Source organism: Chelonia mydas, chromosome 20 (genome assembly GCF_015237465.2).
Source record: "Chelonia mydas isolate rCheMyd1 chromosome 20, rCheMyd1.pri.v2, whole genome shotgun sequence".
Classification (NCBI taxonomy): Eukaryota; Metazoa; Chordata; order Testudines; family Cheloniidae; genus Chelonia; species Chelonia mydas.
Genome location: NC_051260.2, coordinates 5,590,825 through 5,605,802, shown reverse-complemented (window position 1 = coordinate 5,605,802; position 14,978 = coordinate 5,590,825). Strand labels below are relative to the sequence as shown.

The 14,978-nt window shown below is 52.9% G+C and overlaps 1 protein-coding gene across 7 annotated transcripts in view; it reads right to left on the bottom strand.

Moving 5' to 3' along the window:
• SPRYD3 (SPRY domain containing 3) overlaps window positions 1-14,978 on the bottom strand; it is a 49,755-nt gene that overhangs the window by 33,488 nt on the left and 1,289 nt on the right. For all 7 annotated transcript variants that reach the window (XM_043532647.1, XM_043532645.1, XM_043532649.1 and 4 more), the window contains exons 2-6: window positions 11,344-11,490; window positions 10,079-10,154; window positions 9,123-9,247; window positions 7,675-7,810; window positions 7,079-7,267 (exon numbers count right to left, since the gene is read on the bottom strand). In XM_043532647.1, the coding sequence (XP_043388582.1) occupies window positions 7,079-7,267; window positions 7,675-7,810; window positions 9,123-9,247; window positions 10,079-10,154; window positions 11,344-11,471 (654 nt within the window). In that variant the 5' untranslated portion in view covers window positions 11,472-11,490. The remainder of the gene's footprint in view (window positions 1-7,078; window positions 7,268-7,674; window positions 7,811-9,122; window positions 9,248-10,078; window positions 10,155-11,343; window positions 11,491-14,978) is intronic.

Below are 14,978 nucleotides of genomic sequence, written 5' to 3'. Positions count from 1 at the left end.
CAGTCTGTTCTTTCGCTAGGGCCCAAAGCTAGAAATCCCTAGATGTGCCACAGAGATGGCTCACTGAGTTCATCTCTCTGGCAACACAGCAGTGCCAGAGCCCATCCACTAGAGGGAGGCAGTGTGGCCTAGTGAATAGAGCACCAGCTATTCTGGGCGCTATTCCCAGCTCTGCCACTGTCCTGGGGCAGGTCATGTCACCATTGTGCCTCAGTTTCCCCATCAAGAAAATGGAGATAATGACACTTTGAAATCTACTGATGAAAAGCAAGGTATAAGAGGTAAGTATTCTCATCACAGATGGCTTGGTCTTCCCGCAGGTAAGGAGCTGGCAGCAACTAGCCATCCTATGGCCTCAATTAGTAGCAAAAGTAATTAGCCATCCACCAGAATTCTGAGTCAGGCACATGGAGGAACAGGTAGAAGTTGGAAAAGAAGGGGCTATGTTCCACCCCAATACACAATTAGACTGTGGAACTCATTGCCACTGGATGTTGTTGAGGGCAAGAATGTAGCAAGATTCAAAGAGGGACTGGGCACGTATCTGGATCCCAGGGACATCCAGGAAAAACAGTAAGTACCAAACAAAGTGTTGGAAGAGCAACAGAACTTCCCACTCCCGCCCAGTTCTGTCTCATTGATAATACACGTTCATGCTGCAAGCCACGAAAGGGGAGGAAGCGCAGGACCCCTGGGCGAGAAAGTTGGATGGACCCAAGATTAGACCCTTTGAGATTCCACTGTCAGTGCAGGGAATCTCCCGTCATGCTGCTTAAAGCCCCGCAGGCTCATGCCACCCCCACACGCTGTGTGGCAGGACCACCCACGGACCCCCTTTCCCAGCAGGGATCAGTGTTAGTTATGCGCTCCCGTCACTAGTGGGATGGAGCAGGCAAGAGAAAGGGATCGGATCAGGCCTGAACTATACCGAGGATTAGAGGAAAAGAGTCTTTCATGCTCCTGGAGTGGCTGTGTAACAACATGACTGCCAGGCCTCCTTCCTTCCCAGAACCCACTGCTTCAACCTCCCTTCCGGCCGTCTCGCTAAGCCACCGACATGTTCTTAAGGAGAGAAAATACACAGACGGCAGTTAGTCTAGCAGTTAGGGCACTGGAAAGATTGAGGACACCCGGGTTCTATTCCCGGCCCTACCACCAACCTGCTGCATGACCTCCAGCAGGTGTCTGGGGCTTTGTCTACACTAGGATTTAGAGGTGTGGGATGGACCACAGCGGCTAGCTCGAGCTAAGACAGGTCTTCTCAGGCTGAGTAAAGAGAAAGCAGAGTGTTCTTCAGCACATGCTGTAAAGTCTAGGCTACCCGACAACATCCCATCTTTAAATCCCAGGCCTTGTCCACACACAGACGCTGCAATGCTTTAACTGTACTGATCTTGTGAAAGCAGCACAAGCCCCTGATGGGAATGCAGACTTACCAGTATAAAGGTGACTTATTCTTGTAGGGGAAATGGAACAAGCTATACCGGTCAAAGGCACCTTTACACCAGCATACCTGTGCCCACACTAGGGGTTGTACTGGTATAACCAGACGGGTCAAAAAAACAAATCACCCCGACCACCAGTTACACCAGGACAAAACTGCATGTACAGAAAGCCCAGGTCTAGTCCGAGCCTCATTTCCCTCCAGCCCTTCGCTGGCCTTTTGTTTATTTAATTTTCAGGCTCTCCAGGGCAGGAATCACCTCTCACTGTATGTGCAGGGCCCAGAATGACGGGGCCCCCTATCTCAGTTGGGGCCCAAAGGTGCTACCCTAGTGCAGATAACAGAAGTTCCGCGAACATTATGATGTTAAAAGAAGCCAAACAACAAGCGACTTCTGAAAGATGCCAGAATCACAGCTGCTGGGGATTGGAGAATGGAGAGCCAGCTTTGCCCTGAGAGTAGCAGTCAGAGGGACCTCTGTCCAGGTCAGCAACTGGGGGTAGATACCCATGCTCTCTCTACCCTCTGTTTTAGAGAGAGGGAAACTGAGGCACAAAGAGTAGCAGCGACTTGGCTAAGGTCATCCACTGACCCGGACTCCCAGCTCCTAGTCTTGGCTTTAAAAGCCTGATCTTGCCTCGTGCACAATTTCCCCACTGGGGACAACAGGACAGGTAGCTTTGTCCAAGCCTAAGTCATCTCAGTGAGACGAACACTCTGGTGCCAAGCTCACACGCAGGACTATGGTTTTGCTGGCATGCCCCAGCTGGCACATCTGGGCGCTGATCCAGTCCCCAGAAGAACCCAATACCAACTTGTCAGAGGAGCCCCACTCCCCAGCTGCCAACAGCTCTAGGTTGTCCCCAAGGAGCTCATCTGATGTTTGCATTCAAGAACCCTCTCATCCAACACAGCATTTTGGGGGACAGGTGACTTAGAAATGAAACAACAAAACTGGTCTGTGCCTGTAAGAAGCTCTGTCCCAGGCAAATGCCCCTCTCCAAGCAGTCTGTCTCTTTCGGAAAACGGACGGTCTCTGTATTGGTGGACCAGGAAATGAGCCTATTTAAAAGTAACACTCTGCACTCATAAGATGCTGTTGATTTGAGGATCTCTTTACAGACATTAAGCCTTCACACCAGGATTAGGAAGTTTTAGAGAGGGGAAACTGAGGCACAAGGCAGCGATGTGACATGGCTAAGGTCAAGCGCTGCGTCAGTGGCAGAGCTAGAAGAACCAAGGAGTCCCAGTAACCCCAGCCACCACACCCTGCTGCTTTGGAGATGGGAGAGTTCAGCACCTGCGTGGGAATCCCTCTGCCCGAGAGAGTAACAGTGGCTTCTGCTGGGGCTGACGCAAACCAAGGGAGTAAAGGTGGGGTGCCGTCGCACACAGGAGCCAGCTGTACCGTGAAAGAATGCAAGAGCCTATTTATAAAGTTCCTAATTCGGTGTTCACGCCACACCCTGCCAACCCTCCCGCGTCAATTAGCACCGTGCATTGTTTGAACGTTTGTGGTACTGCGGCTGAGCTGGCCGGTATTTACACATGGCAAGAGGGAAGGGGTGTGGGGGGGGGAACCAAAGAGACTTGCCCTGGCAGGCAGGAGCCATGGCAAAACCCCACACAGCCGTTCCAGGGAGCCGATGAGAAACACTCGCTCTGTCTAAAGGTCAGCGAAGGCCTTGGAATGTCTCTCCTGGCCCTGCCTCAAAATTCAACTTCACAGATGTTGTCTGCAATGAAATGTCAGAGGAGAATTGGGGGGGCGGTTAACAGAGGTTGAGATGGAAAAGGATGCAGCCCAAGACGGCGGATTCTTCCCCGCCGCGGCGCCTTGATCAAATGGTCCGGCCCGGCTCCATCCGGCACACACGAGCGGCCGTCACATGCGCTGCGACGTGGGGTCTGCGTTCACAGCTGCAATCCTTTAACAGCTGGAGAAGGTTTGGGCCCCGAGTTTGTTTTTGAAAAAGGCTCTGGAAGAGGGTAGAAATGCTCTGAGAGCTCCAGCTGGGAAGAGGAGGCAGCAGCAGCTAGTGATTAGTACAAGGTTCTAGCTCTACAAGGTTCAACCCCACGGACAACAGCACTTCGGTCAAGTCACATATCCCACACCCCCCGTGCCTCATTTTCCCCATCTGTGAGCAAAGGATTGCCTTTGTCTTCCTCTACCACAGAACTTTGGGATCCCCAGAGGAAAGAGGAGATGCAAGTACAAGGGGAAAAGGACCCTGGCTGGACCAGGGAGGAGGAGGAGGAGGAGGAGATATGTTTGGCTTTGGGAAGAGCCCTCTCACGAACAAGAATGGGCTCCAGACACTGCTGTGCACTTCGTTACAGAGCCAGTCCCTCCAATCCCTCAGACTAAGCCGGCCTCACAAGCCCCACCGTGATGTCGGCAGATATTACTGGCCCTAATTTTACAAGGCAGGAAACAGGGGCAGTGAGGGCAAAGCCTTGCCCGTGGTCAGAAAGTGGATCAGAGGCAGGAACAGAACCCAGAAGTCCTGACTCCCAGTCCCCTACTTTAACCACAGCTCTCCCGCTGCCGTGGGACAGCATGTGTCGGAGCTGTTAGAACATGTGGCACTCAGGATGCCCCGGAAGCACCACGGGTAATGCAGCAGCCACAGGCTCTACCTCCACTAGAAGGGCAGCGAGCATCCAGACACAGCAACAAAGAAAGCGGGAAATTCAGACGCCCATGGGGCGATCCACCCTCACGTTCAGCAGTTTCCTTTCTCACCCTACCGAACACAACAGGGTGCTGGAAGCGAGGTGAAGCACTAGGCCCTACAGCTACGCCTACAAGGCAGCTACCGCCAGCCCCGCTGCTGGGTTCGCCTGTGATGCCAGGTGACGAACCGCCCCGCTGCCCCCACCGGCTCTGGGGAGCAGCCAGAACACAGAGATCCCTGCTCCGCAAAGGCAGGGAGGGAAGCCAAGCAGTGTTCCAGAGGGCGGGGCGTGCTGGCAAAAACAGAGCCAGGAGAGCCAACTCAACCGGAGGCTCTACCACCCTGTGACAATGACCCATGTCGAGAGGTCAGTGCTGCGGAGCATGGGCAGAGAACGTCCCGAGGAGCCGGCTTCTGCAGGGAAGCCCGCACAGACACCCAGCGAGGCCGTTGCAGAGCCAGGCATGACGCGGCTCTCGTTTTGGCCCTCATCCCTTTGGACCCAACCCCCCCTTTGATCGTCAGCCTTGTACCCTTTGCAGGTAGGGAAAGGCGCTGAACAAGGCCTAGTGCTGGACCTTGCCCACACCAGCAAGAAGCACGTCCACAGGCTGGGCTTGTGGGACCAAGGCCCGGAAGCTACGTGACAACCCAGCCATGCAGAGGGATCATCACATGGCAGCCTGAGATTTTTCCCCAGCCAATGAGGGACTTGCTCCTCACCTGCCCCCAGCCAGGGTAAAACCCATCCGATAATTATAGGGACCACGCTCCAGGTAACCATGGCAGCTGGGGAACAGAAAGAACATGGCAGCGCTCCCAGCTACGGCCACTCCAGACCAGAATCCCCTGCGAGGATGGAGACGCATGGTCTTGGATTACTCGGCTAGCTTCAGGGGCAAGCGAACCAGCCTGTGGGACTCCACTAGCCGCGTCGCTCTCAGGAGCGGACAGGAGCAGCCTACAGTGGGGATTTTACTGGGTCGCGCGGCAGAGAGACGGATGCAATTGCCAAGCTCATTGTGTATTGCAGCAGCCCCAATGACATACAGGCATCCCAAGGACGCATTCATACCCTTCCACAGGTTCATGCTGAAACAGAGCCAACTGGCTTGTTAGTTTTGCAGCCCTCTTCATGACAGACCGAGGCTTTGCACCTGGCGGGATCAGTAAAGAAAGGCTTTGCCAACTCTAAGGGCGGGGCCGCCCATGGGTGAGAGCAGAGGAAAGGGAGTGAGGACTCCTGGGTTCTATCCCCAGCTCTGGGAGGGAGCATAGCCCTGTAGGTAAAGGCAGGGATTGGGAGTCAGGACTCCCAGATTTTATACTGCCCTAGAGATTGCAGCTAGTCAATTTCCCCATCTGTAAAAAAGAGGATGATAACCACAGATCTCACCGTGCTTTGCAAAGATGGCTGAAGTGTGGGGTCAGAGCGATTGCGAAGCCCTGTACCTCACAGCCAGTCAGGGCTAGAAGCACTTTGTGCATTGGTATAAATGCTTTTGGGACTAGGACACATCTTCAGAACTGATCTTGGTAGAAAGCAGCTCCCAGTTATATACAGTTAATAAAGATGCCCCCAATCAGTGGGGCAGAACAACAGCCATGAGTCCTGAGAGACCTCAAAACTTTCATCCCTAGGCCGAGTGGGACGGAGCGAGTGTCTGGACTGTAACGCAGCAGCGCCCAAACCAGTGACTTCAGAACTCCCAAGCTAAGCACAGATCATACACAGCTAGTCCCAAATTTTCAACTCCTGCTGCTTTCCAGTGCCGAGCGGAAAGGAGGCACTGAGACACCTTGCCAAAGGCTTCAAGGCTCTACCTTCTAACTGGGCGGTGATCACTTATGAGATCATGCATCGCTGCCGGGGTGCCCAAAAGCAAAGCCAAGCAGGGTTTTCAAAAGAGCTGCTTGGAACAATTCCACTTCTTTGATGAATTTCCAGGGGGTAGGGGGAAATCCCCCGCACTACCCCCACCTCGAGCTTGGCTAAAAATAAATAAGCATCTGTGTGTTTGTGGAATTAACAGAGCCAACAATCTCGCTTTGGAGGAAAAGATCACACAAGCCTGCACATTCTTGGGTAATGCTAATTCTATCTAGCAATTAGCCAGCACTTCCCCCTCACAGATCACAAAGCACTGTATGCAGGCAGATCAGCATCACTGTCCCTGTTTCAGACAAGGAGAAACCGAGGCACTGGAAAGAGAACCAAGGGTTCCAGACTCCCAGTCCAGAGCCACGCTCATTAGACCATGCTACCTCTCTGGGTAGCAGCTGGGGAGAAAAGATGCCAGTTTGGTCTCTTTGGTTCCTTAGGCTCCCCCACCGTTGTATCCACTTGTTGTCTCTCATTTTAGACTTAGCTTGTCAGCTCCTCAGGGCAGATCTGTTCTGGGTTTGTCCAGCACTTAACCTCTAGACGCCCCATTGTGCTATCGCGGTATAAATGGCAGCAGCCACTGTAGCTTACAAGGCAGGGAAGGAGAATCTTTAAAACCTTATTCCTAGCTCCAACCTGCGCCCTTTCTGCCAGAGACCCTTGGATTCAGAGGAATTTCCCTGTTTGACATCACAGCCCCTGGTAACCCCAGTAAGAACCCAAACTAACGCAAGCACAGAGCCAACCTGTCAAGCTCAGACCATTCCCTCCCTCCAGCGCAGAGCACAGCACCTGCTGTAGAGAGGGGCCAATGCCTCAAGGGGACCCTGATCACTTGCCAGCTAGGTCGGCAGCCAACACCCTGCATAGCACGTGCTCCGTAGATCCCTGCCCCCAGCGTTAAGATGCTCTCTTTGGAATCCAGAGGGGAAGGAGACCCAGGGCAGGGGAATGGCAGGAACTGGGTTATCTTCGCTCTAAGGAAGGACCAGGTTCAAAGCCTGCACCCAAGCTGAAGGCAGACATTGCCCCGGGCTCCCTGCACGGGCGACCCATCAGTTCACTCACCGTGCCACAAACCTTCACGTCGTGGAGCCGGCCCCACTCATCCTCATAGCTGTCCACCATCATGATACTGTCGTCTTCCTCGTTGCCCAGCTCGGCGTGGAGGTGGAGCCGAACCTCTTCTCCCAGCGAGTGCATCCCCACGGCAGGGAAGAGCCCATCCGGGGACAGGGGCATTATGGTGGAGCCCACCTACGGGATACAGCCAGCAAGACCCTCCGTGAGCCTCCTGTACCTCTGGTGTCACCTGCTCACAGCACGACAGGTCCCTGGTATTTCAGCCAATCCTGTCAGCAGTAGCAGAGTTAGCCATGGGAGCTGAACCCCAACCTCTGCCCTATGGGGTGAGGGGGTCTCTGTGGGTCACAGCTGAGCCATGTCACTGTAGGAAGCCTGCTCTGCATCTAGAGGATCTAGCCCCAGGAAGAGCAGCTCACACATTCTGCCCGTCCTCATCTTTGCAGAGCCTGCCCTGATGCCCACAAAGCCATGACTACAGGTGAGTTCCACCAGCAACTTGGTTTTCAACAGATCCCTCCCCCCACAAGCAGTAAGAAACCCAGCCGGATCGACAACCATTTCCAACGAGCAGCTCGTACCCTCTTTCCGTTCTTGGTGAAGAATATCTGGGCTGTCTGGACCTCAAAAGAAACTGGCTCGATCCCGCAGCCGATCCGATCCCCCGAGCTGCACTTCGTCCCAAACTGTCGGCCCTTCGCTCTGCCATTGTAGAGCCTGAGGATGCGAAGAGCAAGGAATGACCTCGGAAAGCATCGCAGATGCCCCAACGTGAGACTCACTGGCACCCAGGCTCGGCACAAAGGGCAAAATTAACATGCAGGGGAGGGAGGAACACTTTGTGCCTATAGGCCCCTAGGCCTCCGCAGGGACACACAACACTGTCAGGGCATCATCAACCGAGTAACCCTCCCATTCGCACAGTAAGATTCCAGGTGTCTCTGAGAGAATCCCAGGTAGCACCCAGCTAACCTCAATGCAGTTGCCCTGACCCCTGCAAGAAGCTGCCTGGACATCTGACAGCTTGGCAGCCAGCTAATTCAGACTGGCAGTCTATCCATCTTAGGTACTTATCTGGCCCCCATCAGCGGAGTTCTGAGCACCCCACAATCTTTAACATATGGTATGTGTGAGGCAGGGCCGGGCTGTCATCCCCACGTGCTGATGGGGAACCAAGGCCCAGAGCGGCTACATGACTTGCCCAAGATCACCCCAGAAGTCTGGGAGACCTGGGCTCAAGTCTCTCAAGTGCCAGCCTGGTGCCCTAACCCCTGGGCCGTTCTTCCTGTCTGGACAAGAGGGGATGAGCACAGAGGGTACAGACCTCACCACAGATGTGGGGCTGCCTCGGAAGGGAAGCAGATGGCACAGCTCAGTGGAGCGCCAAGCAGGATGCTGATGCCTGCTTAAGAATCTAGGGCTGACAGCACCAGAGATTCCATGGCAGTGGCAGCTTGGCACGTTTTCCAGAAGGTTTACACAGTCCTTTTGACCAGAGATAAGGAACACGCAGCTCCAGCACAAGGGGGGATGTCTATGTGTTGAGCGATACCCAGAGCAATCTACGTGTCATTTCCCCACTAAACCTCTGACTGCCAAAAGCTGGGATTGGACAGGGGATAGATCACTCGATAAACTGCTCTGTTCTGTTCATTCCCTTTGAAGCAGCTGGAACCGGCCACTGTGGGAAGACAGGTCACTGGGCTAGCTGGGCCACTGGTCTACTCAGGGCTTTTACTGCTGATCAAATTAATTCCTGCATCCACCCAACCCCCCATTCACCCCACACAAGAGTCACAGCCCCTGTGACAGAGGCCAGCATCTAAAGCCCCCTGTATAGCAGGCCTCAATCAAAGCAGCCTGTGCCCCTCCCTCCCTCTCTCCCTCCCTCTGCCACTCCCCCCCCACCCCCTGAGCCCTTTTGAATCAGCAGCTCAGGAAATGCCACAGGAAACGCACACACCAATGTGCTCCCCAGCCACGCCTCAACGCTCCGCTAATCTGGCAAGCAGGGGGGCACCCAACTCACTTGCCATCGTCAGCATGGTAGGCCACGGAATCAGGCAGCCACCCCGGCTGATGGTCCAGGCTGTAATACTGTGGCACAAGGCCCACAGCAATGGTGCCCCGCACACCACTGTCCACAATCGACACCTGCAAGTAGTTACGAGAACAATCACTTTCCATTCAAACAGCAACACTTCCGGCCAGGAACATGGGCTCGGCTCCTCGTCGGCACCTGCCCACACCAACACAGTGGCTCAGGTGATCAGCCAGGGCACAGCCATGCTGCGCAACAACAAGCTGGCTGCACCTCCAGGAACAGGGGTGGCGAGAGAGTTTAGACCCTCCAAGCTCAAGTGAGGGAGAATGGAAAAAAACCAACAGTAGCAGCCAGGCTCCATCTCCAAGAACGGAGCTTCAGCTGTTCAGCTTATCAAAGAGAAGATGGAGACCGAGAGGTGATCTGATCATGAAGCACCTTCATGGGAAGAAAACACTGGATACTAAGGGGCTCTTTCATCTAGCAGAGAAAGGAAGAGCAAGAACCCATGGCTGGAAGTTAAAGCCAGACACATTCCGACCAGACACAGGACACCAATTTGTAACAGTGAGGGTCATTAACCACCAGCACAAACCACCCGTGGAAGTGGTGGATTCCAACTCTTAAGGACTCAGAGCCAGACTGGATGGCTCTCTGGAAGGGCTGCTTTAGTTACGGGGCTCATTACAGGGGTAACTGGGAGAAATTCTCTGGCTGGTGTTATGCAGGAGGTCCATGCCAGTTTTAGCATCCAGGAATCTCAGTACAGAAATCCCTGGCTAAACACATGGCGAAGCCAGCAGAGCACAGAGACGCAGCACGCTGGGCTAGCAAGAGAGGACAAGAGGTGGTGTCACCAGGAGAGAACACCACACTCACGGAAGGATCTTTAGATCAGCTCCGACCCAGGGAGTTCACCCAGCCCCAGAAGGCAAGTTTACCTCAAAGTAGTTGTTGTCTTTGGTCAGTGGGCGGGGGGCGACATAACAGCCAACCTCCCCGGAGTTCCCATGGTAACTGCAGACAAGAAATAAGAGGCCGGGTTACTTAAACATCATGATCTGGGCTAGGCACTTTAAATGACAAGGGAAGGCAGGGTGGCAGGAGCATGTGGCTGGGTAGCCGACCACATCCATCTGGCGAAGGTGCCAGTCATGCTTACCTGCCAGCTGAGCTAGCAAATGGAACAGTCATTACCCAATTCATTGCCAAGTGCCCCCTGGGCAGGAGACTAAGGCCTAGAGTTTCAGAAGCGACTGGCAATTTGGGTGCCCCATGTGAGATGCCTTGGAGGGGGCCAATTCTCAGACAGACCCGAGTACCTGCACTCTGGAAATCAGGCCCCTTGGAGGTGTCTCAAGTTGGACCCCCAAAAATCACAAGTCACTCTGGAGCATTTAGATTGGACAGCTCTGCTTCCTGGCTGCAGTCCTAGGGCATGCCACAAGGCTGCTGGTCCTAGCAGCAGAAGCCCCTCATTCCCCAATCCCCTTACTTGTGGGATTTGCAGCTCAGTCCAATCAGCCACCTGCCAGGCCTTGGAAACACCACACCTGCAAATAACATTCTCTAGTTCTAGAGCATTTCAAAGCATGTTATATACACTTATGCTTTATGGCAGGTGGGTCAGTATCCTTCCCTCCATCCCAATTTCAAATGGGGAAACTGAGGCACAGAGCGGGAAAAGGGATTGCCTATGGTAGATGTTAGGAACAGAACCACAAAAGAATCTATCTCCTCTAGGGAAGCCTTGTCACTTGGGACATTAGTCAGGACAAAGCACAGAAGAATGTACTGTACATCACAACCATGTCCTAACCAACAACACTGGACGGAGGAGGGGATGGATACAATGACCCAATGTGTCTTTTCTAGCTCAAATCTTTGCGAGTCTCAACCCACTGGAATAACCCCAGGATCCATCATTGTTCAGTGAAGATGCTCAGGTTAAAGAGTCCATCCGACACCTTTGGGTGCAACACCCAGCGCAGAGAAAGGATCAAACTGGAGATCTCAAGCAAGGCCTTCAGAGACCTCAACAATTTCACTTTATTGCTTCATTCCCAAGCTGCAGAGGCAGAGCGAGACAGTATCCGGTCACAACAGACGCCTTCCCCATGTTAGGCGAGAAGACTGCAGGCCATCCCCTGCTATGGCTGCTCCTTGCTCCGCCCCCACTTTCCAGTTTGCCAGTCCCGCCAGTTACCTCAGTGTGTCCCCGTCGACGAGAATGTGTTTGAATCTCTCCTGATAGCGGACAGCCCGCACCTCCCGAATCTCCCGGATCCTCCTCCTCCAGTTCAGGAACCGGTAGTGCAGGTTCAAGTCATCCATTATGGCTGTGAGAGTCAACCTATTGAAAGGAAGGGGGTAAGAAGTTGGCTAGCAGGTACAAGGTGAAATGAGACCCTGGAGTCCACCAGCCAAGATACAGTCTCTGTTCCTGAAAAGCCAAGACAGCCAAAAGGCATTATCCAGACATCAGAGGAGACTAGAGCATTGGAAGCCCAGCTCTTCGAATCACTGAAAGACAGCAACAGCATGTACTTCCTCCATTGGCCCTCCTACATCCCACACCTAGCAATCCACTGTGTGAACTGTTACATTATTCGGAGGGATCAGGAGCCAGACAGGCACTGCTGTTCTCCTGCCTCAGGCTGTGATCAAATGCTACAGTATGCGTAATGCACCTGATAAACAGTCAGTCTTGCACCACTCATGTTAAGTATTATCCCTGTTCTACGAGGTAAACTGAGGCACAGATAGAGGCAGTGACTTGCCCATGTATACCCAAGTCAGCAGCAGAAGAGGGGAGAAAATCCAGGAGCTCTGACTCCCAGCCCTTGCTTCAACCTCTAAGCTCCCATCCCAGCCAGCGGGTAGAACCCAGGAGTCCTGACTCCCAGACCTAGCTCTAATCAGAAGAAAACACTTCCTCTATTACCATCCACTAAGACAGAAACCTATAAAGAGATAATGGCCAAGACTACATGCCAGTGGCAAGAGAGCATCCAGAGGGTCAAATGAAAACTAACACCACTCTCTGGTGCTAATACACCAGCCAGGGGAAAGCTGTACAGAGACACCAGGAACTGGAAACAGACGCACTCTTCAAAGCACAAAGCAGCACTTGGTTACAACAGAATGTTGGCCACACCCGCAGGCCACACTGAGTCCATACACACAGCTATTCCTCCCCGAGCACTCAAAGAAACCTTGCCTCCTCTAACCCATGCAATCCAACCCAGCCAGACTGATACACCCTGCAGCTGTTTCCAGCTCTCCTCACCCCACCATCCCTCACACAATGCTGAGACCTTTCTGATCCCCTGGCTCCAAAGACGGCCCCTTGCCACCCCCCATTCCCAAAACTAACCCCCAGTGCTGGGAGTCACACATTGAGTATCTGGGATTTGGCAGGTCCCACAGTGTAGGAAAGATGCTGGAGACAAGGGCTAACAGGGATTTTGCTCCCAGACCAGAGATGGCAACATGAACGTCACTCACTGTCTGCTCAGCTGGAACAGCACTAAATTATTATTATTTGTATTCTGTAGCACTTGGAGGCCCAGTCATGGACCAGGAGCCTACTGCGCTAGGTACCACACAAACGACCATCACTTGCCCCGAAGAGCTTACCATCTAAGCATAAGGCAAGAGTCAACAGATGGATACAGACAAATGGGAGAGCCCAAGGAAACAGTGTTGGTCCACACGACGGGCAGTGTCTTGGCAAACCCTTGCTAAGTTTTGTGTAGGCACCAAAGCAGAGCTTTAAGGAGAGTCTTGAAGGAGGACAAGGTAGCGTTGTGGATGTTTACAGGGAGCGCCTCCCAAACATGAAGGGCAGCATGGAACAAAGCATGAAGGCACTTGTTTGAAAATGTAACAAGAGGACGACAGAGGCTGGCATCACGGACTGATCGGAGGAGGGAGTCAATCTCGATAGTGACTGAGATGACAGATAGGGCAGGGAGAAGTCGTGTAACTTCCAAGACAGCTGGAAGAGCTGCAACCCCAGCTGAAAAGCAGAGACCATCAGGGTGAACCCAAAAGGAGTTGGTTTCTGACCAATCCCTAAACACAACAGAAGCTCACAGGGACTTGGACACCCCATAAATCCCTTTAAGAGTTTTAGCAAAGGATGTGACCTGTGTGTTGGGGAAAAGGAGAAGGGTTATTGCCTTTGAGACTTGAGATAGAAAAATTAGTGCGATCAGAGCACCAGTAAGACACGCCTGGTATTTATTCAAGGCCACTGGCATCAGTGCAACCCAAATGTAGAGCTGGAAAAACCCACACTCCAGTGATGAGTAGGGAGCTTCCAGAGGCGAGAAGGAGCTGAGCTGAAGGGCAACTAAGCCATTTATTTCTACAGAGATCCAAGATGCCTTTTTTTAAAAAAAAAAAAAAAAAAAAAAGGAAGTTACATTTCTAGCTCTTACAGTTGGGCAGACAACCACCCACATGTGACCAGAGCCCTGTGCAGCACAATGCTGCCTAAGGCTACGTCTACATGACAGAGCCTACGCTAGCACAATTGCACCAGCAATATACACCCCCAAAAGGAGAAGTTCTAGCGGTATAGGAGCACTGCCTCCCCAGATGACATTAGCTATGCCGGTACAAGTTTGAGTTGTAGACGAGGCCTCAGTTTGCAGACAGACACAGCCCCAGTGCCTCTGCGGCTGCTCAGATCTTCCCCAAGCAGCCATGAAACTGATCAGCCTCACATCAGTTTCATTCTGCCTGCTGGGAAAAATCACTAGCAGCAGCAGCAGCAGCAGCAGGTACTGGAGTTTTTTTCACTGTGGCCTGGAAGAGGGGCAGAGAAGGAAATCACCTCCATGCACAAATCACAAGGCTCGGCAGTAGGGTAAAGAGTCTTGTCTTTTCCTGGAGTCAGAAGGAAGCCAAATGGGGCATAGGTGGTGTCAGATTAGTACTGTCTGACTTTACAGAGCCCATCCGTTCCATTCACCTCAGGTTTGATCAAGCAATACCTACACCTCTAATGAGCACAGCACAACTGAAATAAAGGGCCTTTCACAATCATTCAGGCTAAAGTTTTCAAACGACGCCAGTGGTTTCAGGATCCTCAACTGCAGTGCAGCACCTCGGGCCTGATTTTTAGGAATTTTCAGCATTCACATCTGCAACCAAAGTCACCAGGACCTGGGGCTGTTCAACACCTCTGAAAATCAGGACCAAGATGCAGGCAATCCTAACAAATTAAGGTACCCCAAATCACTGATCCCCTTTGGGAAAGTTGGCCTGTGAACCTAACGCAAACCACAGACTTTGCTCTAGTCTGGAAAGCACCCAGCAGGCTCCTGGTGCTATATGAAGAATTATTAATAATGTCAGTATGCTAGCTCCGACGGCCAATGCTACAGAGACAGGCATTTTAGAATAGAGACTCCTGATGCCAAAAAGCCAGCAGGAGAAGCACCCCCTGCACATTCCCTCAGCACTTGCCTAGTCCTATGACCGGTCCTCAGACCCACCTCTCCTCCCATGATCTCTGGGCCCTACCTACCACCACACACACACTGCCTAGGGGACCCAGGCAGATACCCAAGTAGAACATCCATAGCTACTGCCAGCACCTCATCCATTTCCCTCCTATAACTAGGCACCCACTGCCATCTGTCCACTCACCTTCCACAACAGGGTACTTAGCTATACCAGGGCACCAACTCATGAAGCACCTGCCACACTCACCTCCTCTCAGCCGGGGAACACAGACATCCTCCCTCCCCTCCCCGGAACACTCTTTGTGTCCTCTCCCCTTCCCCCCCTAAATCACTATAGGCGTCCCCTTACATCCCACTGGGCACC